The sequence below is a fragment of the Coturnix japonica genome, chromosome 5, assembly GCF_054131305.1.
Source record: "Coturnix japonica strain WE chromosome 5, WE-NBRP24, whole genome shotgun sequence".
Classification (NCBI taxonomy): domain Eukaryota; kingdom Metazoa; phylum Chordata; class Aves; order Galliformes; family Phasianidae; genus Coturnix; species Coturnix japonica.
The window spans coordinates 45,847,053-45,872,058 of NC_140667.1; the positions used below are offsets into that span (position 1 = coordinate 45,847,053).

At 47.9% G+C, this 25,006-nt stretch overlaps 1 protein-coding gene across 4 annotated transcripts in view; it reads right to left on the reverse strand.

The window, feature by feature from the left end:
* BCL11B (BCL11 transcription factor B) overlaps nucleotides 1-18,923 on the reverse strand; it is a 92,189-nt gene extending 73,266 nt beyond the window's left edge. For 2 of the 4 annotated variants that reach the window (XM_015865673.3, XM_015865671.3), the window contains exons 1-2: nucleotides 18,249-18,923; nucleotides 4,911-5,276 (exon numbers count right to left, since the gene is read on the reverse strand). In XM_015865673.3, the coding sequence (XP_015721159.2) occupies nucleotides 4,911-5,276; nucleotides 18,249-18,306 (424 nt within the window). In that variant the 5' untranslated portion in view covers nucleotides 18,307-18,923. Of the gene's footprint in view, nucleotides 1-4,910; nucleotides 5,280-18,248 lie in introns of all 4 variants that reach the window. The other 2 variants (XM_015865672.3, XM_015865670.3) reach the window with 1 other exon arrangement.
* Between the last annotated feature and the right edge of the window lie 6,083 nt (nucleotides 18,924-25,006).

A 25,006-nucleotide genomic window follows, 5' to 3' on the forward strand; every position in this document is an offset into this window, starting at 1 on the left:
GGCGCTTTTCCTAGCCTGGCTTTGACAGGGCACTCCTGCCAGAACCACCAGACTGGAGAGGGGCTGAAAGCAGAACCCAGTGCCACAGCAGCCCTGAGAAGGGGAGAGGGGCACTAAGGATGGCCCCAAGTGCTTCAGTGTCCAGGAGACTCTTTCCAACTTGCCCAGCATTGCTGCTGTCAGCCATGGGTTTCTTTCAGTCTGTGGTTCCCTCGCCTCGTGTGTGAAGGCATCATGATGGCTGCCTGAGCCCTGTGGCTAATATGGGTGCATGGGTCCATAATGGTACATTATAAGTGAATGTCTCAGAGTAGACAGCAATAATAATTAGCTGTCATGATTTGAAAAAAGGATAATCCATGCCATTGAGTTAACAATCACTCACACAACACACATGGATTTAACTAATCTTAATTTGGAGAAAAATAACAATTCTAAATATATCAAATAGCCTATTTCATGGCAACCTGCAGCGGTGTTTATCTCTGGCTTCCAGCACATGAGAGTTATTTAGTTTCTCTCACTGGCAGTTTTACCATTCAAAAGCCTGAAATGAACATTCATGGAGCAGGGGTTGCAGTTAAATCCTGCCTCTGACAGGGAGCCTTTTTTTCATGATGCACATCTAGTTCAAGTACATAATGTATGGAGCCCAGCGTTGGCGGCTGGGACAGGATGAATGAGGAATTCAAATCAACTCCCTTCTTATTCCTTGCACTGTCTTTGCAGAAATTAACAACACTGTCTTAACGAACCTCTGCTGCTGGTGTTGTCATGTGTCTGTGAGGGTACGCTGCCCAGAGCAGAGAAAGGGAAGATACCATCAGTCACAGAACAGCAGGAGCCACATTTCCAGGTCCCTCTTCAGCAAAAACCGCTCATCTAGTCAAGCCCAAGATCTAATAAACATGAAAGCTAGGAAGAGATACAAAACACAGCGGTGATCAAACTTTTCCAGAGTACCTGCTACTGGTGAAGTGAAAGAAGCAGCAGCTGATAACTCTTGGCTAACTCATTGGCCTTGCTTTGTTTTGCTGTGCAACAATCTGATACATCTTCTCGATGCTATCATATCCTCCGTATGAGAGGCAGAACTGATTTTCAAACAGGTCAGCCAATTTGAAAAAAGCCTTTACAGGCAAGGCACTTCCTCACAGTGGCAGCTAACATGTTAGCACATACCCTATGGACAGGGGTAACTACACAAAAGACCCTTGAAAAGCTTGGATTTGCAAGTTACCAGTCCAGGAAAGATTGCAGAGTTCATTATCAGAAAATCTTTAAAAGCTGATTGCAGAGATAAAGTTGCCAATATCTCTACTGAAATCTAGAAATGTCAGTTGGAGATTTGCATTGCATGCATGCAAAGTCTTGCAGATTCCTGAGCTCTACCTGTCTCCCTGTAAGCAGCAAAAGGTCTGTTATGTGGTCAGAAGGGATTTAGTGACCAGAGCAAATGGAGTTACGAAGAAATAAAGAAAGAAAAGTGAAAAGAAAAAGGGGAGTGAAGACCTCACAACTAGAGAGCACCTTGCATCAGTATTAATACTTGGTGAGGTGCCGCATCCCAGCACCTTTGTGCCCAGAGGGAAGAAAGGTGCGAGGGGCAGAGCCATGCTCAGCGCTTGATGTACCCTGGCTACGCTCAGCTCTGGGAAGCTGTAACATTTTGCGGCTTAGTCACACAGCAGAAGGCCGCACAAATCATTTCAACCAAATAAGAAGGTCTACAAAAATAACATGAGATCAAGGAGAGGAGCTGAAACCTATTTGAGGGCAGCGGCGGTGGCAGCATATTTCAGGGAGCCAGAGAGGCGAGAGGGTGATTTCTGGTTTCCCTCTTCAAATATAAAGACTCAATTATCTTTGAACAGCTTGCTTTACACATGAATTGACACATTTATTTTACAATAAATAACTGAAAGTTATCTATGTTTCCTTTACTGTTAATCTACACAAAGAAATAATAAACAGAGCTTGTCTACAAAAATGCAACTACTGCAGTCCTCAGAATTCAATTAAGCTAAAATAATTAATGCTTCCACCATATTAAATTACTTTATACATTTGAGCCACTGAAGTTTTTTTCATTCTTTAATCTTTTTCGCCTTTTTATTTAATAATAATAATTTTTTTTAAAAAAAAGTTATTTTCAAGGCAGGGGGGGCTTGTCTAGGAGGGGGGAAAGGAGCACGATTTGCTGTTAAAATGTAATGGTCTCCTTTAGCTGACACAGCATGTAGAGTGTTTTGTGCCTTTGATTAAAATAACATTTTAAATGCTTTGAACAAACATATCTCCCCATACTTCTAAGGGATTATTTTACATATTTCTTGGTGGAATAAAGAAATTCATTCTTCCTGTCGCAGTACAGAAAGGCTAAGAATATCTTTCGTCACATATAAAGTAAAAATACTGTAGGCTGTTGCATTATTACCAAAAAAATAAAAAAATAAAGGGAAGGGGGTGGCGAGGTGGGAGAAAGCTGCCTTAGAGATTAAGTTTCCCTTTTATGAAATCGTATTTAGTCTCTTTTTTTAACAAATCTAACAACAATGCTCTACAGCCGCTCACTGGGAAATACCTTTAATGTTAAATGCAGATTCTGATTTTCTTGGCTAATGCAGAAAGCCTTTCTATTGAAATATAAATAAGGGGTTTGGTATATCCCACTAAAGCCTTTCCAGTGAATGACTTCTGTGGGTTTTTCATGGCTACCCTCCATGGCTGTAATGTGAGGCTTTTATCCTACTATTGAAAACTATCCGTTGCTATTAAAAAAAATATGGAAGGACACTGCACCTTTTATCTCAGAGCTGGGTTCCTAATTGAGAAAGCATTATTACTGCACTGTTTAGTGGATGTCCCTATCTCCATGCACTGCTGAGAAAATGCCAATCAAATGATAAACCCTTTTATTTTTCTCAATTCAGAATCTTTCCAACGTATTTTCATTTGATATTCAGTTTAGTCTGAAAGAGATTAGGTGCTCCAGATTGGCTTTTAATACTTTTTTCTATGACTTTTCCGCATGTGAACATAACCTTCACCCCTCTCCTCCTGAAGATTTTCCACGCGGCAAAAGTTCTGCTTGCGCTGATGCTGACCCCCAAGAGCTGGGATGGGACAGCACCCTCTGAGCTGAACATACCCATTAAAGTACTTTGTTTTGGACTGAACTTGGGTACAGGTTTGTAAAAGGTGAGATCTGGAGTACGCTACAGCGTAGTTTTCCTGGACCAACCTTACTAAGCACTTGGTACCCACTGCAAGAGGCTGAGCACAAGCAGCTTGCAGGTATTGGGAGTGCTCAGCACCACTCAGGAGGCCTTCAGCAGGCAGGAGAAGAAGCAGCTCCCGAATACTTCTTCTCCCATCAATTGTGAAGGAAATCTAGCCCTCAGAAAGCTGTTACACCACGAGGGATTCATCTCTGCCAGGAAATGCATTTACAGCTTCTAAAGGATAGGGTAAGAATGAGGTCAGGACTTACGGTACGGATGCTTTCAGTGCTACAGCAGAGTCTGCCTCTGCTATTACCCCCCCCAAAGCTACCAGCTGCCCTGTATTGAGGTGATGCCTGCACCCTTAAAAATTCCTGGAAGATGAGGTAGTCAGTGGGTGGGACATGCCCCTTTCTACGAGGCAGATCACCTGGAAGTCTGAGGACTGCAGAAGTTCAAAGCCCACATCTCAGTTTATACAATGACCAAACCATTCAGAGGTGCTGGGGAGGGACTCACACACCTCCAGTGCTAAAAGAGAGAAAGCTGAAGCTTTGATTGTAAAGATAGGAGCTTAGTACTGCTCTTGTGGGAATACCCTCATGGGAACATCTCTACTACAGACAGGTTTCTGGACTGTCAGATCTAATCCTATAGGACACTTCCTAGAGAAATTGGGATAGTGGCAGAAGTGACAATTTGCCACTGGTCTTCTGCACGGGATGCAGTCAATTTGAACATAAAGGACGATTTGAGGGGAGCTCCTGCTGTGTAACACAAAAAACCCACTCTCTAGCAGGGAGCACAGCCCTTCCTTTCACTGTGGCAAGCAGCGTGTGCTGTGCTACAAAGAGAATACCCTGTGCTCCGGAAGCTGCCCCGCATCACTCACTCTGCAGCAGCCATTCGTTTCCCAGCATCTCACCCAGGCTGATGCCACTGCTGCCTGTCCACCACCAAACCAGGGGGATCTGCTGAGAAAATGCCAACTGCTAAATTCTATCTGAGCACCGTGGCTGAGGAAAAGGAAATGCCTGCAATCTGCTCATCTGGGCCATCTTGAGCTAGTCTCTTTCAAAAATCCCATTTTGGGATGTGCATGTGAATAGATGTGTCCTCTACTCAACTCCAACCATTTCAGAGGTCCAAGACAGGCAGCACAGGAAGTAACTCAGATTAGAAAGCAGAAGGACTTGATGAAGCCCTGCTCACCCCCCATAGCCAAGTCCTCTTTCCACCAGTGCCAGAGGGAAGAGGATTTTTCCATCGACTTCAGTGGTCAGGATGTCACCCTTCCCAGTGGGTTAAAAAGCACATTTGAACTGGACTGAACTGAGCATCTCACTGAAGTCCTCCTCCCTACACCGCTGCTACCTGCTTAAGGACACTCCTGAAATGGCTCCTCCACCCCCAACATTCTTCTTTACAATGTGTGTGCAAACTGCCCCTTGGCTCTCTGCAGAGTGATCAAGAACCCCTAGTGTCAGAGAGCTGACCCCGTGCAGAGATGTACTGGAGCACGTGTGGGGCAGACAACCCCTCTGAGCACCCCAGAGCAATGAGGGACCTCCAGACTGATGGATCCTACAAAGACCTGTGGCTGAAACCTCCATTCCATGGCACTTTCTAGAGGGCTTTTGTTAAAAGATTACCTAGGCAGTTGATTGAGTGTAAAACATGCTGTACCTGCAATGTTCTCCTGCTTGGGGCAAATTCCTTTTGTAGGCGTGAGAAGACGGTCTTCTTCATCGGGTGTGACTTGGATCCCGATTTCCACTGGCTCTGACACTTTCCTGAGCTCGGCGCGTGAGGAGGGGGGAGGGCTGCTCTTATCCATGCTTTTTTCATAGCAGACACCACCAGTGCCATTGCACTGTTTTCTTTTGTGCTCTATAAAAACCAAGATGTCTCCCAGCGGGAAGTTCATCTGACACTGTCCACAGGTTAACAAGTCGGGGTCTGTCCCACCTGCAGCGATGCTGATGCCACCCGGCTCTGCTATTGCCAGGCTCTCATCCTCGTCGGCGAGTGCCGGTTCCACATGGTCAGCCTCTGCTTTATATGGACAAGGAGAAAGAGGGAGGAAAAGGGCAAGGGAAGAAGAGAAAGAAATTGCTTTGAGTGTTCACAGACACTGACGGATGCATCGCAAGAGGCCCAGCCCCCCCACACACACACCCAAAAGAAGCCAAGACTGATTAGATCTTTCTTTCATTTTTCAGCTTTTCCACTCTCCCAGAATGATTTCAATGTATTTTGCAACCAAGCCTGCCTGAAACAAAATGGAAAGGCTGACCTGGCATAGCTTTCCTGACAGCTCCTTCCCACTGCTGCCAGCACTGCAAGGAGATCAGCAAAGAGCCATTTTGCAAACATTTGAGCCCTGAGTCACTTTCTGAAACAGTTCCTCTCTTTTTAACCCACCTTCTCATTCCCACTGCATCTCCCAGCCATCTGGCCAAGACCCCATCCAGCAAGTCTTACACACCCAAGCCTCTCCTTTAATTTCAGCGCAGGGAAAAAGCAGGGAGGGAAACCCTGGGCAAGCAGGGTCAGGCACATGACATCGGTACCACCACCTTGCCCCATTACAGACATCAGCAATGTGAAATGACTGCCCCTTGGCACAATGGGAGAGCAAACTATTTACTGGAAGGCAAGCAAGATGTATTCTCATGAGAAGTGAAGACGTTTCAAAAGTGTGTGCAGTGGGAAAGAGAGTAGTAACACATTGGAACATTGGCTGAGCCCAAAATCTTCCTCTCATTTTCCCACTGCCAAATACCTGGGCAGCTGCTATTTAGCTTAGTGAATGCTTTTATAGAAATCTTGACCATGGACCTTGTGGACTTCATACCATTACCCTCAAAAGACTCTGAAAACATTTTTGAGTGACCTGAATCCGTTTCTAGGAAATAAGCAATTTCTCATTTTACCATGAATAAAATGCAGCTTATTTTAATGGGTATTTTGAAGATAATTCTTACATGATGAAATAATTATAGATCACAATCCATTTCTGGGGCAAAACTTGTTTTTTGTTTTATTTTCTCTTGTTCTGCTGTGTAACTGCCAAATCATACAAACCTTGGTCTTTACTTGGGCAGAATTTCCACTGACTTTTGCCTAAGGCTGTTTTGCCTCTGTGAGGACTATAGGATTTGGGCAGAACAAAACAGAGGAGCTAACAGTATGTAAATCGGCGAGTGAGACCTCTAATCGAATCAGGATTAAAGGAATAGTAGGAGAAATGTTCTTTATTGGCCTGAGTGTCTTGCTTATGGATTTCCTGGGGAAAGCAAGTTACACAAATAGCTCAGAGAAGTGAGACTGAGATAAGCAGATGTCATAATCCAGATCTGGATTCTCCTCCTGGACGAAGACAAAAGGAGTTTTGTCTCATTCTTCAGCAAATTGGAGAAAAAAATAAATAAATAAACAAGGATCATAGAAAAGGGACAAGAGATAGAAGGTGAAATGCATTACCTGACAACAAAAAAAGGTTGAGCCTCAAAAAGGACAGGTTAGAAAAAGAATCATCCCTGTTTTCCCCCTCCAGAATAAATAATTGATTAGTGTATCTACCAGCTGTACTACAAATTACATCAGAGCAGAAAAACAGAGAGAATGGAGGGAACAGAAGGGCTGAGCTCCCAGCAAAGGACTCAAGCACACCCCATCCCATGGAGCCAACGATGGGCAAAGGAAGGCTTTGGCTTCCCAGCTCACCCCAAGGTTACCAAACGCACTGTTTTAAAAACCCATAATTACTTTTTTTCCCCTTAATCTAAGTTTAAAGCGAGTTTGAAGACAACGCTACATAATTAATTCGTCAATTTATGTTATGAAAAGGTGCCTCCTTGCCTCAGTGAAAATGTAACCATAACCCTGTGCCGAACGGGGACTGCCAGGAAGAGAGCGGATGGCTGTGAAAAGTGTGTCACAATGCAAAAGGTAATTATTTAGTGCTGCGGTTCCCTTTAATGATCTAACATTGAGCAATATTGTTTATATTGAAGAGCGCTTGCACCTTTAATTACCAATTACATATACATCATTTTAGAGCCGAAAGAAAAGGACTGTGAAAAGGGTCCTTTAGAAACGCGCATGCTATTTCTAGGAAGAATTCCTATTAAGGAGGAGCAGAGTGTCAAAATATTAAAAAAGAAAAAATACACAGAGAGAGAGACATACACACACATACACAGACAGGAGATGGGACAAAGAGCTGGAAAAGACAACAGGAAAATGGGAACCGAACCAAAGGTCGTAAGGAAAAAGGTGGCTGAGTGGGAAATGTTTGTTACGAGTTTCACGGAACGTTCCTGTAAAGCTTTTAGATTAAAGTCGGTCTCTCAAATTACAAAGGCTGAATTTTGGCATGTATATAACAAATAAAAAGAAAAGCACAGGTCTCAACTTTATTATCTTTTTGATGTGAGGATTTATTTATTTATTTATTTATTCCCTGCGATTTAAACTGTGCTCTTCAGAAAATGTAGCGAAACTGCTGCATTTGATAAGGGTCCTGACCATGCGGCTCTGCAAACATGAAGGAGGTTTTAGCAGCTAAACTGTTGAGAATTCTTTCCTTTCAGCTCCGCAGTTCATTTGAATATTAGTTAAATCCACATATGCCTATTCACTTACACTCTCTCACTCTCTCTTTCCAAGGACTCTGCAATGGCACTTTTTTAAAATAACATCTGGTATTCCTTCACATTTTGGCAGTCGTTGCCTTTACCGAAATTCAGCTTTTCGTTTGCTCGGTGAGCGAAGCCCTCGTGATCCGTAGTAATTGGGTTTCAAACTACCAACATTTTATTTGCCTCAACTCTGCGTCTGATTTTAGCTTAACAAATCATCAAGCAGGAGACTGGCCGTAAACCCAACAATGCAGGAGCTATATTACAATCCCTTATTCAGAACATGGAAAACAGACATAAAAGAATGAAAAAACAAAATACTGAATAGATCTTCAGATGCATTTTATCCATGTCAATTTGCATTTATATTTTTTTTTAACTCAGAATAAAAAAAAAAAAAAAAAGAAAAGGTTTCCTATTGACAACTCAATTAAGCCATTAAAAAACCTACATTCAAGTAACATTACAGGAGAGATTTAAAACCCACAAAGGGAAAGAGAAAAAAGCCTGGAAGTCCAGCCCATAACGCACCAGGTCACGCCTGGTTAATACAGCAGCGGAGATCTTCTGCCGGTTAAGAAGTCCTTTAATAGCAATGGGGCAATTTAGGCCAGTCTCAATCTGAAGTTCTGACTCCACTTGTGTCTGTGGGTTTCAAATGAGTCGCTTCACATTATTTGAATTTAACTCTGTGGTTTAATTTCTGTTTGTTGGTAGCTGGGTTTGGGGGGAGGAGGGTGTTTCCTCGGGAGTATTTTATTTCATTTATTTATTTATTTATTTTAAGAAGGAAATATCGAGCCACACAAAAAAGGAGAATGGAAAACATCTCATCTCCCTTACGTGGGAAAAGGGGGGAAAGAAAATGTAAATAAGTTATTTCCAGGCAGGACTTGTGCCCGGGTTCTTCCAGGTGTGTTAAGGTGTGCCCAGCATTATCCCTGTGCCCAGAGGCTCCTCCAAAAGGCCCGACATCACCTCCCAGGAGAGAATGGTGATAGGGACGGGTGATCTATGGGGATATCGGAGACACTGCTGTCGTTCGGTGGCTTCATGAAATTAATGCAACAGGATGATCTAAATCATTTGCTTTACTTTGAAAAGCATTATGCATACTGCCTGGATTCTGAGCAGCATCTCAAAGCCTACAGTGCCAAAATGCAGCAGACAATTTTCTTAATTCCACAAAGGCACTGTCGCAAAACCACCAGCACTCCTCTTGCAGCGTGGTGACATCATTACAGCATACGCGCCCCATGCAAACAATACTCTTATGCCCAACATTAAAGCAAATGCACATGCTAACTACTTTCTGCCTGTCAAATGTCTCAAAACCATGCCCATTAGCAGTGAAAAAGACTGCTACTCAAAATCATCTCAACGGCCTCAGAGGACAATCCTGTAGATGCCTGTTCACAGGCTTTGTATGAAGCTGGGTCCAGCTACCGGTGATTTATTTTCTTGTGTTTTTATTGCACTGCAGATTGGAAGGTGCAAAGGAGTCAGAAAGTGGGCTCCTATCCCCTTTCTTTCTTTCTTTTTCCCCCTACTCTGGTATCAAAGCGAAGCAGAGGAAGGGGGAAGAGGGATGCTTTCGTGCTGGGCATTGTGTGTTGAACTCCTTCACTACCTTCCATTTCTGCAGTGAGGCCACAAACCTATACCAGAGGGGTTGGAGAAGCACTGTTAGTGCCCCATCTCCGAGTCGGGGTGCCCCCTTGGGATGAGCTGGGGATTGCCTTAGGGCCAGGAGCCCACACACAACTATTGCTGGCTTCGAAGAGAAGCAGGAGAGAGCACAAATAAGTGACTGCTCGTCAGGGTGTTGCCCAAAGCGGGCCTGAAAACGATGTCCCTTCCATCAACACCCACATGTCACATTTACTGTAACATCAACAGGCTTAGTGGAAATAGCTCGGATCACGCGTTCCCAAGCTGGGTTATCGCAGAGATCGGTGTCAGGATCCTCACTGCACAATGACTAACACCACATAGCAGGCGATACAGCCCCTCACCGCCCAAGTTTATCAATAACCCACTCCAGGTCCCTTTACAGCTGCAGGGTGCAGGGTTGAGTCCACAACTGCACCTTGCACCAGCATCACAGTAAGCGGTACCAGGTGCAGCTTAGCTGCCACCAATTCTTCATTTTTCCGAGGACAGAAAAACAAGTATTCAAATAAATTAAAAATAAAATTAACAACAACAAGCGTGAGGGTGAGTTGGCCGAAAGAGGCGACCTGGTGGGGAAGCCCCAGAAACAAACGGGTCGGCAGCTCCCTGCTACTTTTCAAGAGACTCTCAGCCGCATGCCAAGTGCACAAAGGCGGCTGGAGGAGCTGGGAGGCTCCGCCGTGCAGAGCCTCGCCGAGCGGAGCCCTGCACCGGAGCGCAGCGCGGAGCAGCAGGAGGAGGCCGGGGGGCACCTGTGGGGCCGGAGCCTCAGCCCCCCCTACCCCGGAGCACCCCTTAGAGCGGGGCCGTGCGGGGCCGGGGGATGGGGGACCCCCTGTTAATCCCCGCACGGTCTCCCGCGGGTCGGTCGGCTTTGCACAAGTGTCCCGAGTCACTCGGAGAGCGCTTCGGGCCGCCGCGCACACCTGGAACGGAGCGAGCCTGACCGTAAGGAGCCGAGCAAGGCACGGGGTTTGGGAAAAACGAGGAGGGAAACGGTACGGTAACCCCGCGGAACCAAAAGGGAACAAAAGCCACGAACATTCAAGGATCTGCACGGATCTCAGCGTTTGTCAGATGGCATTTCACCAGGAGCTCCACGCGGTGTTGGAGAAGGGAGTGGCGTGTCTCCTCCTAAGTAAACTATACGTTCACCAGAAAATATTTACTGCTTTTGAGAGCGTAAAATGCAGAGGGACTTCTATAGACTGCAGAAGCTGTAAATCGTCGCAGATAAAATGGGATGTGATGATGGGATCTAAAAGCACGCTTTGTTCCCCAGTGAATAGATTTGTTTTATTTAAAACTCAGCGACAACCAAGGAGAGAAAGGAGCGCTCGGTGCCACAAAGGCAGGAGCGGTGTTTTGGTGCGGGCTTTGAGCTGCCTTAGAAAGGGGTATGCGAAGCGCGGGTTCTTACCTAAAGGTTTAAAAGGCGTGATCAAAATTCTGTAATTAGTTCTGAACGCGTATTAAACACACGAGCACCCTGTTCTTTTTTAGAAATATCAGGCTCAAAAGAGCCTGTTTCTCCACTGTATGTGGAACACTGTTGCTCGTACACAATTTCCTTAAGCCTTATTTTTTTTTTTTGCTCTTGTTGAAGCATATTCATTATAACATTCAGCGAATTTATGGCTTATTCCAGTGGCTTAGTAAAAGGGGTCATAAAAAAGTTAAGTAAACCAGTGTTTTTTTTTTCCTCTCCCTTAACTTTGGATTCCTTTTCTATCCTGCGCTGTCTGCTGCTTAGTCTTTGGAAAGTACCTTGGGCATATCCAGCACACACATACAAATTATCAGCTGCTCCAGGAAAAAAAAAAAAAAAAAAGGAATTTCTTGCACTGAGGCAACGACACAAAAGACTTGCATATGTCAAAAACAGAGAACTAAGTCCCTGTGAATGCTGCACCATTAATCAAATCCCCGATCTTGTGTCACTTTTGCCAGTAAAATGATGATATTCTTCTAACCCCCTTCTACTGGCGCGTGCCTACAACGCGTGAAGTGTGTCCCTCTGCTTTAATTTGTTTTCGAGCAGCCTGCTTTAGGCATTTTTTATATATTCCTTCAGAAGGAAAGAAAAAAAAAGAGAAGAAGAAAAAGCTGCTACTTAAAGCTCCAGCAAAGGTCTACAGCATGGAGCAGGCATCACTTCTGGGGAGGGAGAGAAGGGAGCAGACTGAGCTGATGTTTGGGGCTGAGCACACGGCTGGATTGAGGCTTGTAGCCGTGGGTGCAGAGGAACGGTGTGCAGCCTGCCCAGCTACAATCTAAGAAAGTAAATAAACACCAAAGAGGAAGGTGCTGTAGTAGGAGCAGCTGAATGAATCACGCGTTTATCAATGTGTGCCGTTATTGATGGCTTTTCCCTCCCTCATTAAAAAGGCACACATATATAAATCTCTCTGCAGCCAATGCTGATACTTCACCAAGTGCTTTTATGGCATCAGTAACTTTCAGGCAGGCGGGGAGCCCAGCCACCGTTTGTTTTTCCACGCGCTTCACTCAAGGCTACTACCAAGACAGGACCAAGAGTTGCCGACATCTGCACTGCGGCCCTAGAGAAGTCATTGCCCCAGGAGGAAACTCTGGGGCAGAGAAGCAGGAGCCATCTTGGTGCTGGGAGGCTGCTGCTGGGCTCCAGCACAGAGAGTGGGATGGGAGAGAAGCGGATGAAAGATGGGAGGAAAGACAGCATGCATGTACATGTACGTGTGCCGGGGGGCAGAGGCACAGAGGTGGAGGCGAGGGAGATTCTTGTTACTCTTCGTAAAAGTTAGCAGTTGTGGAATGGAAGTAAAGCTGCAATCAGCAAAGTTTGAGGGGTATGGGAGGGGAGAAGAGAAGGTTTCCTATCTCTGGGTGCCGTTCTCTCAGTGTCAGTGCTATGTCAGATGGGCTGTGGGCTTCTAACAGGCTCAATTCGAACATTAAATGAAGTAGAGAAATCATCAGATAAATTGCCGGCCCTCACTACCCAAGAGTGAAGGGTTTTTGTACAGTTGATGACAGCCCTGATCTTTCGTCTGACCTAATTTACTTCTCTCTCAGGTTAGAATAAAGCATGCCTTCCTGTCTCAGGATAATCTTCATCCCCATACCAAGTACTAAAAATAAGAATCTGCTTGTACTATGCTAACAATATCAGCATCTGATTAATTTCTCATACTGGGCAAAGTGAGCACTCTACTCAGACATCCAGCGATCGAAGCTTCTCATGTGCACGCTGTGAAATTACACGTTGGAGCAAGGAATGTCCCGCTAAAGTCTATCCATGGTGGGCAGTCAGGCAGGCAGAGAAGAGCTTGGAAGAGCTGCAACTTCCACACAGTATATGTGAGGTTGTGCTTATCTCTTTAGGAAAGAAATGCTTCTTCTCATTTCATTTTATTTCATTTCTTTTCACTTGCAGAAGCTGCAGATTTTTTGTTATAAGGGCCTGAGCTACATATCAGCAGAGCCTCTGGGCAGGGGTAAGTGTGGCTTTTGCAGATGTGATCAACACCCAACTCAGTGTAGATTCATCTCCTGTGTTCTCTGTGTCTGTGCCCACTGAAAAAACAAACGCGGGCTTCCCCTCCTGCACAGAGACTTGCTGGTGTGCAGGTAGCGTTACCCCGATCTCTATCCGACAGCAACAAACTGAGAATTAAAACACCACGCATCGACAAGAGAAGGAAGGGGGGGGGGGGGGGGGGGGGGGGGGGGGAGGAAGAGAAAAAGAAAAGGAAAAAGAAAAAAAAAATGCATTGTTAAAAACTAATTTTAATTAAAAAAACTCCCGTCCGCCTGAGTCGATTAGCCGCGATTTAGCTAAAAATAGCTGCGCCTGCCTCGCAGCCCCTCTCACCGAGCGCCGGGGAGATCTGCGAGTGAAAATCGATCCTCCAAGTTGAGGCTGCGAACACCGCGCGGCGGCCGCCGCTCCCGGCGCGGCGCATCCCGGCGCCCAGCGCGCATCGACGGGCTCCGAGCTCCCCCTAGTCGTCAGCAGCCGCCACTGGCGCGGGGCAGCCCGGCGGCACGGCTGCCAGCCAGCAAAGTTTATTTTGGAAAGTGTTTTCTATCAACAAACATCGCGGAGCGCGAAGCGATGGAGGTAGGAAATGGGGAAGAGGAAGCAACGCCGTGTGCGAAGGGTTTTTGTAGGCGATAAAGGTTCGCCAGCCGAGGAGGTGGCAACTGGAGTCGGGAACTGATGGCAATAATTTGTATGAGTTCTACCAGCGCACACTCCTCTAAGTCATAATTATTGTCAAATCTGCCACCAGACAACCCTTTGTTCTGCGAAGAAACAGACGTTTTGCACAAGACTGGGGCTCCGGCCACTCCCATTAAAGGCAACCGGGTTGTAAAACCTTTAAGACTTTTGGTTCTCAATGTTTAAAGCAGCCTGACTAAATATGCTCTTCATCTGCCGAGCGGCAAACAAATGCAAAATGATTTCTCACCCGCTGAACATCCATCTCAGCCACTGAGCACATCAAGGAAAGGATGGAGCAGCCCAGATTCACCATCTAGTCACTGCACAGCACTTTTATCAATATATTTTAAAAGCTCAGAAACTATGAACACACGCCACTATTTTTTCCAGACTCATGTCAAATACAAACAGATCCAAATGAAAAGCAACCTGGAAATCAACTGCACGCGGCCCCTTTCTTTCCTGCCCTATTTAGAGACGACACATGTAACGTCTTTCTAAGACACGTTCTGTGCACACTGTGCGGGTATCACGACCAAGGCGGCCATCGCCAAAACGATTTCCTCTCTAAGCCTTCAGTCACAGCTTGCATTCTCTTTGCACGAGAGTTGGTTGCACTGGTGTGTGTGTGTTTTTTTTTCCGTGAGATAAAGCGGACTCGTGACGCTGCATCTAAACACATTTTAAGAGAAGCTACTTGAAGCAATTAGCAAAACTTTGACATGCAAAATAAAATCTGAGTGCTCCTTATTATTATTTTTAGTGCAAAACTATACAGGAAATTATTCCTTTTCCTAGGGAACCTGTTGACCAGGCAGTGAAGAGCCTTCTTGGGAACTGGCCCTGCACCTGCAGCCATACAGTCTCACTGCGCTTCTCCCTCTCAACCTTCTGCTGCTCTGAAGAAAGGTTCTCGCTTTGCCGCCTCCTGCAAACCTGCAGTCAGCAAGCTCTGCACATGCCCTCGCCTTTTGCGTTTCCTTCAAACCCAAATGCAGAGCTGGTCTGAAGGCAGATTTTTCAAGTTCAAAAGGAAAAAAAAAAATAAAGAAACAGAAAAAATATATAAAATAAAATCAGATCCAAAGCTGGAAAATCAGCAGTTAGAATCAAACCAAACTAACGCTTCTTTGCACAGAGCAGCTCTACAGCTCTGTTTCCTCTCCTCTACCTCATTGCCTCTCTTGCTTTGTCCACCCATCTAAGTGAGCTCAGCCACCAAGTTTGCTCTGTTCACCAACCATCACCATGTTCTGGAGCTGCTCTGTGCTCTCCATGTGTTTCCCCTTTTTGTGCAGCACATGGAAGCACTGCAGGGCTGCCTGGGTGAGCCTGGCCAGGATGAACAGGCCGCTTTGCTTTGCAGTCTCAGGGACCAAGGTGCTAATGAGACACTGCAACTCTGGGGCTCAGCTCCACTGCAGCCTCTCTGCTTTTTGTGTTTGTTTGTTTGCCTTACAGTCAGGGTCTAAACATTTCTCTGAACACCGTGAGCATGAAACTAAATCAACTCCAGCTAAGCGGTGTCAGAAAACCCTTCTCTCATTTTCTCTCATCTCTCTCCCCATCTCCCTTTCCTTGCCTGGCACAGACCTCCGATCCATCCTGAAATGCAACTCTCCTGACAGATGCCAAAACCAGAGAGTGGGGGGGAGGGAAACAGAAGCCCAAGCTAAACATGACATAAATGTGAGATTTCTGAAAGCAGTTCTCAATCCATCCCGGCTTTAGGGGCTTGGCTTGGGGTTGAGTTTGTTCTGCTGCAAGTGTTTCACTTTCCTGCTGCTCACTACTTTCCCAATACCCTTCTCCAAGCTGCAAACTGCACCTCTACCGGAGCAGGGTGCAATCCCCCTCCTGCAGCCCACAGCTGGGGCTCAGTGCACTGCAATGCCTCTGCTCCCCCCAACATCAACACAGCGCAGCCCCCTTGGCTCCCACCCCCTCCTCCCCTGGATACCTTCCTTTTTTTCTGCCACTGCTCAGTATGCAGCATGATTTCTCCGCCAGCTTCCTTAGGATGGAGAGAGAGATAAACATAGAAGGGAGGAGGGAAGCTGCGTACCACTCTGCTCTCCATTCCTCCCCAGCCTCCCAGCTAAACCCATTGTACACGCAGCTCCTCGGCACCTCTCAATGCTTTCCTGCCTCATTATTTACTTTCAAGCAAAGCGATCAGAAAAGGAGATCAAATTGGAAGAACAAACCTACCTGGCTCTCTTCTCTGACAACAGCACCCCCCACCCCCCCGCCCCAAGCACCAACAGCAGCGAGAAAAGAAATGTTTCACCCCTTCAAACAAATCCAGACGTACGCAACAAACCCAATTTTCCACACTCCCCCTCCCCTCCCCTACACCCCATATCTCCTCACAACTGAGATAGGAAAGTGGAAGAAATGGCACGGGGTGATCTGTGGTGTTTGGGTTGATGATGCTTCCTCTTAAATTAAAAATAAAAATAAAGGTGATGGAGGGGGTGGGGATAAACCACCAAGGAAAAGGGAAATGCATTTTCCAAAGAGGATGGTTAATAACAAAAATGTGATTAATGAAGGAGTGTGTGTGGGGGGGGGGGAGGGGGGGGGGGGGAATCCACCTTTTATGGTGATGCAAATCTGGCTCCAAAATAACAATGAATTAAAAACAATCCCCCCCCCCCCTTCCCTGCCAACACCTCCCCTCCCGAAGGAGAGCTGATGCCCAGATGCATCTTCATTTGTGTTCCACCAGCTGATGGACTGGAGGGGGGAGGTGGGGGAGGAATGGGTTAAAGGGGAAAAATAAAGGAAACACAGAAACAGTGAAAGAAATTGAAATTTCGGGACCCCAAACATCCCTTCCAAACCACCCCCTACGAAAAGAAACAAGATCTCACAGGAGCTGGAAAAATCATATACACATCTATCTACCGTTTCACGGGGAAATCTTACAAACAGAAATTTATCACCGGTAACAAAGAAAGAGAGGAGCTCGCAAGCACCAAATGCTCCTGGCAGATGGCTCCTATTCTTGGCTTTCAGGGGAGGGGAGAGAAGCCGGGGGAATATTTTATTTATTTAAATTCTTTAAAATCTGAACATAAATATTCGGATCCGCCGCGGCTCAGGCTCAGCCCCGGGCTGCCTCCGTGCGCGCCGCCGCCCCCCGCAGCACTGCAACTTGCGGACTACTCGGGGGGAGAGGAGGGAGGGGGGGGGCAAGATGGGGTCCGGCCTTCCCGGCGGGGTGCGGAGACTCAAACCGGCTACCCCGCTCCCTTCAGCTTCCCCACGGCGTGCGCGGCTTTTTCTGAACTCCCCCCCCATCCCCCCCACCAAGCGGGTCCGATGCTTTCGGAGAGAAACGTAGAAGCCAGCACCCCCGCCCCCACTCCCGCACGCTTTGTATCCCCATGTCCGATGCAGCGGAGAGCACTGGGGACCCCACCGACCCCTCCACCCGTGGCACAAACCCCGTGGGGTTCGGGGCGGCCGGCAGGGACGTGGCCCGGTGCTGCCTGCGGAAGCCCGCTCACCCCTCTCGCTGTGCTGCGAGGCTGGGAACGGAGAGGAGGGGGGATGCCGGGTGGGGGGGAGGGTGGTGAGCTCCTTCCCTCTCCTCGCTTTTTAGCTTTTTATTATTATTATTATTTGAGGGGGGAGGGTGGGGAGGGGGGCGGCGTGTGTTTTCATTTCACAATGGGAGCTTCGGGAAAGTGCACCCTCCGCTCCTGCCCCGGCCCTGAACCGCTGCTCGGCCGCATTCCGTGCCCTGCAGCCCCCCAGCACCTCGGGGCAGCCCCTCATTCTCCTGCCCCTCCGCAGCCCCGGCCGAACCCAGCGTTCCTCCCCCCGCGTTCGGAGCAGAGTTCTCCCCGCCGGCGGTGCACCTGGGGCGGGCAGCGCTGCCGCCTGCCCATCTACCTGCCCCGCGCCGCTTCCCCGGTCGGCCCGCCGCCTTCCAGAACAAGTTACCCGGGCCGCTCCACTTCCTCAGCCCAGTCCCTGCTGCCCACCTTGGTCCTCCCCCCGGACCGGCTGTCACGCCGATATAAGGAGCTCGGCCAACTTTTCCCCGGAGCGTGCGGAGGGGAGTGGGGCCGGGAGACGAGCTGCGGAGCCCCCGAGGGGCGGCCCGGCTCAGCCCGACCCGGTCCGGCCCGGCCCCGCGCCCCCGCCGCCGCCGCCGCCGCTCCCCGCGCTCTCTCCGCCGGCAGCGCCTTCCCCGCACCGCTCCGCGCTGCCGCCCGCCCGCCTCACCTCCGCACCGCTGCAAACGCACGGCAAACTTCGGGCTTCTCCCCCCCTCCACCCCCAGCCCATCCCCCCTAGCCACACACCCCCCCCTCCCCTCTTTAATTCCATTCTCCTCTCCCTCTCTCTGAAGTCATTTCGAAGCTTTGGTTCCTCCTGGAGACCCCCCCCAACCCCCCCCCACCCCCCCTCCAAACCGCTTCCTCCCCTTCCCTAATTTCGCTCCTCGATTTCGGCTCGATCCGGTTCCAAGTCGAAACTTACGTGTGATAATCTCTCTTTGTGACAAGTGCTGCGGGTTTCCCTGCTTGCGACGGGACATTGCCCTGGCATTTACACTGGCATCGCCTGGAGAGCTGCACTGGTCTGGGGGCTGCGTTGGGGGCCGGTCCTCCTCCTCTTGCTTTTTTGCGTCTTTTCTTCTTCTTCTCGATCGAGTTCTTCTTCTTTCAAAAAAATAAAATTAAATTTAAAAAAAAGGAAAGAAAAAAAAAACACAAAAACACCTTTTTGCTGCTGTTGTGGTGCACTGGATGGGATCTCCTTTCAATTAAAAATCATCATCATCATCATCATCATCATCGGGAAAAGCTCTCTCGCTCTTTTTTGTTTTTTCTCTTTCACACTCTGTCTTTTCTCCACTGCTTCTGCCACTCGGACTTCCGAACCTCTTCTTGAACTTGGGAGGATGTGCACCGCCAGTACACTTTTCTCTTTCCCCTCTGTTTCCAGAGTGCTTGGCAAATTGGCAAAGTGCGCTTTTCCACCAGGAGGGTTAAAAAATAATAATAATAAAAAATAATAAAAAAATTTTTTAAAAATTAAAAAGCAAAAAAAAATCAGGAATAATAATAAAAAAAGAATTTTTTAAAAAAAGTACTGAAATTGGGATTTGCCCACACAGCCAAAAAAAAAAAAATTGCCAAAAAAAATAAAAAATGAAATAAAATGTTTCTCAGAGATTGACCCTTGCTGGGTAAATAATCTAGAGAGAAATTTGTTTGAAAAGGGGCAGCCAAAACTGTGTCTCCTCTTTCCCAGTTCAAGTGGCACTGCTCTGCCCTGGTGCTTTAGGATTGCCCGTGCTCCTGCACCACTTTGCACTCTTCCCCCCTCGCCTGGCGCTGGGACTGGAAGGAAGGAAGCCCCCAGTGCAGCTGGGCTGGTGCTGGCTATTACTATTATATATTGCAATGTGAAGATGGCGGAGTCCTGGTTCTCTGGGAGCGCTCTGTCTCTCTATGGCTGGGGCTGCCTCTGTACAATGGGATAAAATTCAAGTTCAAGTGCGGACGTGACGTTTAATCTGCACTAGAGACAAAAAGATCCAGAGAGTAGGAGCACTGGGGGCGACTAGCGGTGGCTTTTTAACATTGTACCCTGCAAGAGAACAAGAAACGCCACTCGCACACACCGCACTCACTCACACACACACACATACACACACACACACACATACACACACACAAACTAAAGCACATGCACGGATCGGGAGCAGCTCCGGGCTTTGTGCGCTGCTGCTTTCTCGGGTATGCGGAGCGCTGGGAGCAAAGCAAAGAGCATTTGAGGGGGGGGACACACAAAGCCGCATCCTCACGCGGGGCCAAACTTCCCCGTTCCGCGGCGGGGGCGGCTGTGACGGGGGCGGCTGCCGGGGGCCGCTCGGGGCCGGGGGAGGCTCGGGTGAGGGCTGCGGTGGAGCCGCTCCGGTATCCATCGCCCCCGGCGCCTCGGTGCGCTCCCCGCGGAGGGGCTTGGGCCGCCCGTCCCCGCGGACGCCGCGGCAGCTCCTCGTCCCCCTGCTTTTCTTGCCGACAGTTTTACAACACCGCCACTATCTGTGTGGGTTGGAGAGAGAGATATATATTTTTTTTCCTCCTCTTTTCCTAAAGCGAAACGTGATGGCAGCGGGACACGCGCGCACACACTCCCGAGCCGCACACGCACACATGCTCCGACCCTCCTTTCCCACCCCTTTTCCTTACATCCCGGCGGCAAGGGTTTCTCTGGGTGGAATTCACTCTCCGCCACGAATCGGGAGACGCTGAGCTCCCGAGGAGCGCACCTCGGGCACTTTCCCCATTTCCCACGCAGGTAAATGCCCGCAGCTGCTTGCGCTCACACTTAGGAGATTATGGGAACCAACTTTTCCCCCTCTACTCCGTTCTACCTGCTCCTCCGATTGTTGTTGTTTATCTCCCCGACCAAACAAACGTCCGTGCAAAGAGCTTTCAGCACCGGTTCTGGACAGGGAGAGGGAAGCTGGAAGGGCCGGGGGCTGGAGGCGGTTACGGCAGGGACCCGAAGAGCCCAACACGCACCCGGAGAGCGCTCTGCAGCGCGTCGTTCAATTTCTGTGCTAAGTGGATGTTTTGGTATGAAATCGCTGGACAGCCTCAGTGGAGCAGCTCGGTGCCCTTAATCAGCTTTGAGTAGAATCTGGCTAACTGGCGAGGCTCCGTCCTCCAGCAAATCTGTCCGCACACTGCTCCCACCCCCCCTACCCCCTAGCCCCGGCCATGGGCCCTCCCAACCCTCACAGTGCCCCCGCTCGGCCCCCGCTGCTGTCATGTCAGCACGCGGCCGGCACCCAAACAGCACTTCAGCTGCTGAGTTCTCCGCCGTCTTCGCTCGGCTTTGGGTCTCACGAAGCCAAACGAGAGCGGTGATAGCGGCGGTCCCTCAGCCCCACGCACGGACACGCGGTATGTTGGTACCCACGGGGCCCGGGCCCCGATGTTCTCGGGAGGCACTGTCAGCCCTCGAGCGTGCAAAGTGCGGCCCGCAGCGAGCGTGGCCGCTCCCGGGCGAGCTGCAGGCGGCTGCACCCCTGGGGAGCTCGGTGCCGGGAAGTTAGCGGGCAGCATCTGTTGATTAACCAGCGGCTCGCAGCGGGGCTCGGAGCGGGAGATAAGGGCCGGCAATGATTGACCGTCTGCCCCTCCCGCCCCGGCTGCGGGCAGGGCTGCGGGGGAGCCTCCAGCTGCCGCCTCCTCCTCCTCTGAAAATACATCCCAATAGGGGAAAAAAAAAAAAAAAAAAAAAAAAGATTCCAAAGTGATTTCTCAGTCTCCTCTTTCCTCCCCTGTCTGGCACTTGTGATCATTAGCACTGAAAGCTGTTAATGTCTTGTCTCACAGCTCCCCCTTTAGTCTCTCTGCTCTCCCTGTCTCGCGTTCAAAGCCAGATCAATAGCAGCTTCTCTCTAACCTTGACCTGTCCCCCGACCCGCCTCCAGCTGCAGCTGCCCCGACGCTGTTCTTTCCCCCCACCCCCTCCGCCGCAGAGGGGCCGGGTCTCCGGGCTCTGCCCCGGGCATCGCTCCGCTCTGTGCCTCCGTGGGCGCCGGGCACGAACCACAGCCGGGAAAGGGCAGTGCGCTGTGCCCCTGCTCTGCGCCCCCCTGGCCCAGCACTGCTGCCTGTCCAAAGCCGGGAGTCGCTGCTCCTTATCCAAAAAAAAAAAAAAAAAAAAGGTTAAAATGCAAGCAAAGAAGAAAGTGAGAGCATAACCTGCAAGAAGAGAGCAAGCTTTGGGCGATCTCTCTGGGCACTATTTGCTGTTTGTGCCTTGTTTTAAATTAAAAAGGAAAAACATCAGCACGCACGAAATAACTTGTATTAAGGAGATGATTGTATTAAGGCAATCTCCTCTGTATGCCCAATACACCAAGGGTGTGAAGAGTTCCCATCGAGGAGCACCGTCCTTGTCATAGGGGAAAACAGGCTGATGTGATGAGGAGTAACTCCATTCCACCCCACATATGGGGCGTGCTGAGTCAAGAGCCCTCTGCACACACACGCTCAGCTTCCTGCTTATTCTTTCCCTTTTTTTGGAATCACGCAACGTCTTTAGCTAAAATTTGGCACGGATATAGATATGTAAATAGCAGCGTGAAGAGGAAGTCCCGATATCCTCACAGAGGATAAGCTGGTTGTGGCACTTGGGTGCATTTCGAATGCATTTCCACTTTCTCCCCATTTGCTCAAATAACTTTTCCGGGGAAGAGAAATTGGAGCTGCAGATTCTGTGTGATGTGATTTGAGTTTCTTCCCAACCCATGCTAAGTTGGAAGCAAATTGTTTTTGATACGCATCTGAGGGTTTGGGGGTGAGAAGAAAGAGAGAAGGAAGGGAAGGAAGGGAAGGAAAGGAGGGAAAGAAGGGAAGGAAGGGAAGGAAGGGAAGGAAAGGAGGGAAAGAAGGGGAGGAAGGGGAGGAAGGGAAGGAAGGGGAGGGAGGGAGGGAGGGAGGGAGGGAGGGAGGGAGGGAGGGAGGAAGGAAGGAAGGAAGGAAGGAAGGAAGGAAGGAAGGAAGGAAGGAAGGAAGGAAGGAAGGAAGGAAGGAAGGAAGGAAGGAAGGAAGGAAGGAAGGAAGGAAGGAAGGAAGGAAGGAAGGAAGGAAGGAAGGAAGGAAGGAAGGAAGGAAGGAAGGAAGGAAGGAAGGAAGGAAGGAAGGAAGGAAGGAAGGAAGGAAGGAAGGAAGGAAGGAAGGAAGGAAGGAAGGAAGGAAGGAAGGAAGGAAGGAAGAAGATTGAGACAATATGACATAAATGAGGCTGCTATCCTAATTCTCTTTGAATCTTTCAATGTTGCTGCTTAGGAAAAAAAGAGAGAGACAGAGAGAGAGAAAGAATAAACACAGGGTGTGGATGTGATCAGCTTCGTTAGCCGCTCCACCTTGTGAAAAGACACAGAAGCACAGGATCCAACCAGATCATATTTACATACATATTAATAAAGCTCCCGAGGTGGCAGTTCAGCCTTCGCACACAGTGCAAGGATCTCTGTGAGTTCTCATTTTAGACGCATATAAAAAAAAGATAAAAAGAGGTCTTTTGGGCTTCCCTGAATATTTTTTCTGCAGTAGTTTTATATCATTTCTGAAAATTACATAGTTAAGTGGCATCAAATTTCTGGGTGATACAATGACTCAAAACGTGTAATGTTTTTATTTTTTTTATTATTTTTTTATTTTACTTTTTGTATCAAATCGCTTTGCAGCCATAAACAGAGCTTCAGAACCTCAATCAGAGCAATGATACGGTGGGTTTTTTTTCATTTATGGCAAGCAGTCAAATTGTTCTTGTTACCTATTCAAATATATATAAATTGGGGCGTTTATTCTCTTTATTTTCTTTTCCATGACAATCATTTAGTATATTTTAGGGTGCCGTGAAATGAAGGCATACGAGGATGATGTATTATTCCCTGCCCTGTTCCCAGCACTTTCTGGAAAGCAGCACAACAGGTACAGTTTGTGCTGTGCATCCAAGACATGCTGTGCCCCCTTGTTTTTGGTGTCTGTCACTCACTGATGTTTCCAGAGGTGAATTTCAGAAGTGAGATTTCCTCAGCATTTCATTTCTGAGCCTTCCCACAAGTGCCCTGAGTGGCCAGTGCTCCAGCTTGTTCTGTTTGTTGTTTTGATTCCTACATTTTTACTCCTTGCAGTGCCCCTCATTTTCCAGCCCTTCTCAATTGTTAACCATGCCCAAAGGTTGGGGCCCAGTTTTTCTATCCAAAATTATTTTTGTTTGTTTTTTCAATCAAAAGAGGCAAAAGCAAAAATTAAAGCCACAGAAACAGCAAGCAGAAGAAAAACGCTGCTTTTTAAAATCACTTTTAATAAGATAATCTTCCAAAATGTAGGTTTGTGTCCCCTTTTCTTTCTTCAGTTCTTAAGTACATTCCTATTTCTTTCCACAGTCACAGGTGAGAGCACCTCACCGGCACCCAGAGACAAACTGACAGCATCCTGTTTGCTGAGGATGCCAGTAAGGTGCTGCCTGGACATCCACACACTTCTGGGGTCGTCATTGTTATTTACAAAACCTAAATAAATGGAAGGAAGATGGGCAAAATCTGCTGTTGCTGGGGAGGCTTTGTCAAAAAGTGCTGGCACGTGTTCCCTACCGAATCCAGTCCAAGGATTGTTTGTGTCTTTAGAAAGCAAGTGCCATCACTGCTTGATGCAAAGAGCTGAGCTCTGGGAACCAGTGCTGGTTAGCACCAGTTTGACTGAAAAAGACAGAAAGGAAGAAGGACAACTAGAATGAGAGAGATTTTCCTCCAAAAAAAATAAAGTACTTTTAAAAGAGGCTCCATTATGTGAAAGCACAGCATTGTCTCACTGTCTCTATCCAGAGCTTCATGCACAACTCTTTTTGCATGGGAAAGGGAAGAAAGAACCCCTCCTCCATATTCCTTGCAACAATCCCATAATATAGGAGCTCTCCTCTGCTTTCAAATGCATGTTTGTAAGTTTCAACCAATTTGTACTCTTTGCTTTCTCAGATGATTTTAAGATTTAAATCTTGGGATTGTCTAAAATAACAAAGGCCTCGAAGCACTGAGAGTGTCAATGAAATCTTCATCTTGAACTCATGGCAGAGATGTTCCAGGCCCACCCTTGTGCATCATGAAAATCCTAATTGAACATCAGAAAGGAAACACACCTCCTTTGTTTATTCCTCTATGCTTTTCCTACTTTATTTTATTTAAATAGTGTTATATTCATAGCAATATAGTCATGGTGGTGGCTGTTGTTTTTACTGTTGTTATTAGTATTATTATTGTTGTTGTTATTATTTTAACTTGGGTGGCTGAACTCAAAGAGGAACGTTCATTGGTTTCTGGATTCAGCAGCAGCCTCTACAGTTTCATTATTCCTTTTGACAACAGAGAAGTGCAGATGCCTGGCCTGGGAGTGCTTGTGTATTGCACCCAAATTACACATTCTTGTTCATAAAGACTAGAGCAAAGTATGAATGTGAAACGTCATTGTTCATGTCTCAGGCAACTACTCACATCTTAATTGAAAACGATCCAATAACAGCATCCTCTCAGACAAAGCAATTCTGCCTATCTCTGCACTCACTGAAGGCTGTCAGGCTGCACAGGGTGGCCTTGGCCATCATAACCCCAGAGCACACAGAAGGATACCCAGCACTGTTCTGGGTTTCCTTTCCTCTCAACCTCCCTAAGATGGTCCTGGTAGCAATGGCAGGGTCATGCTTCTGAT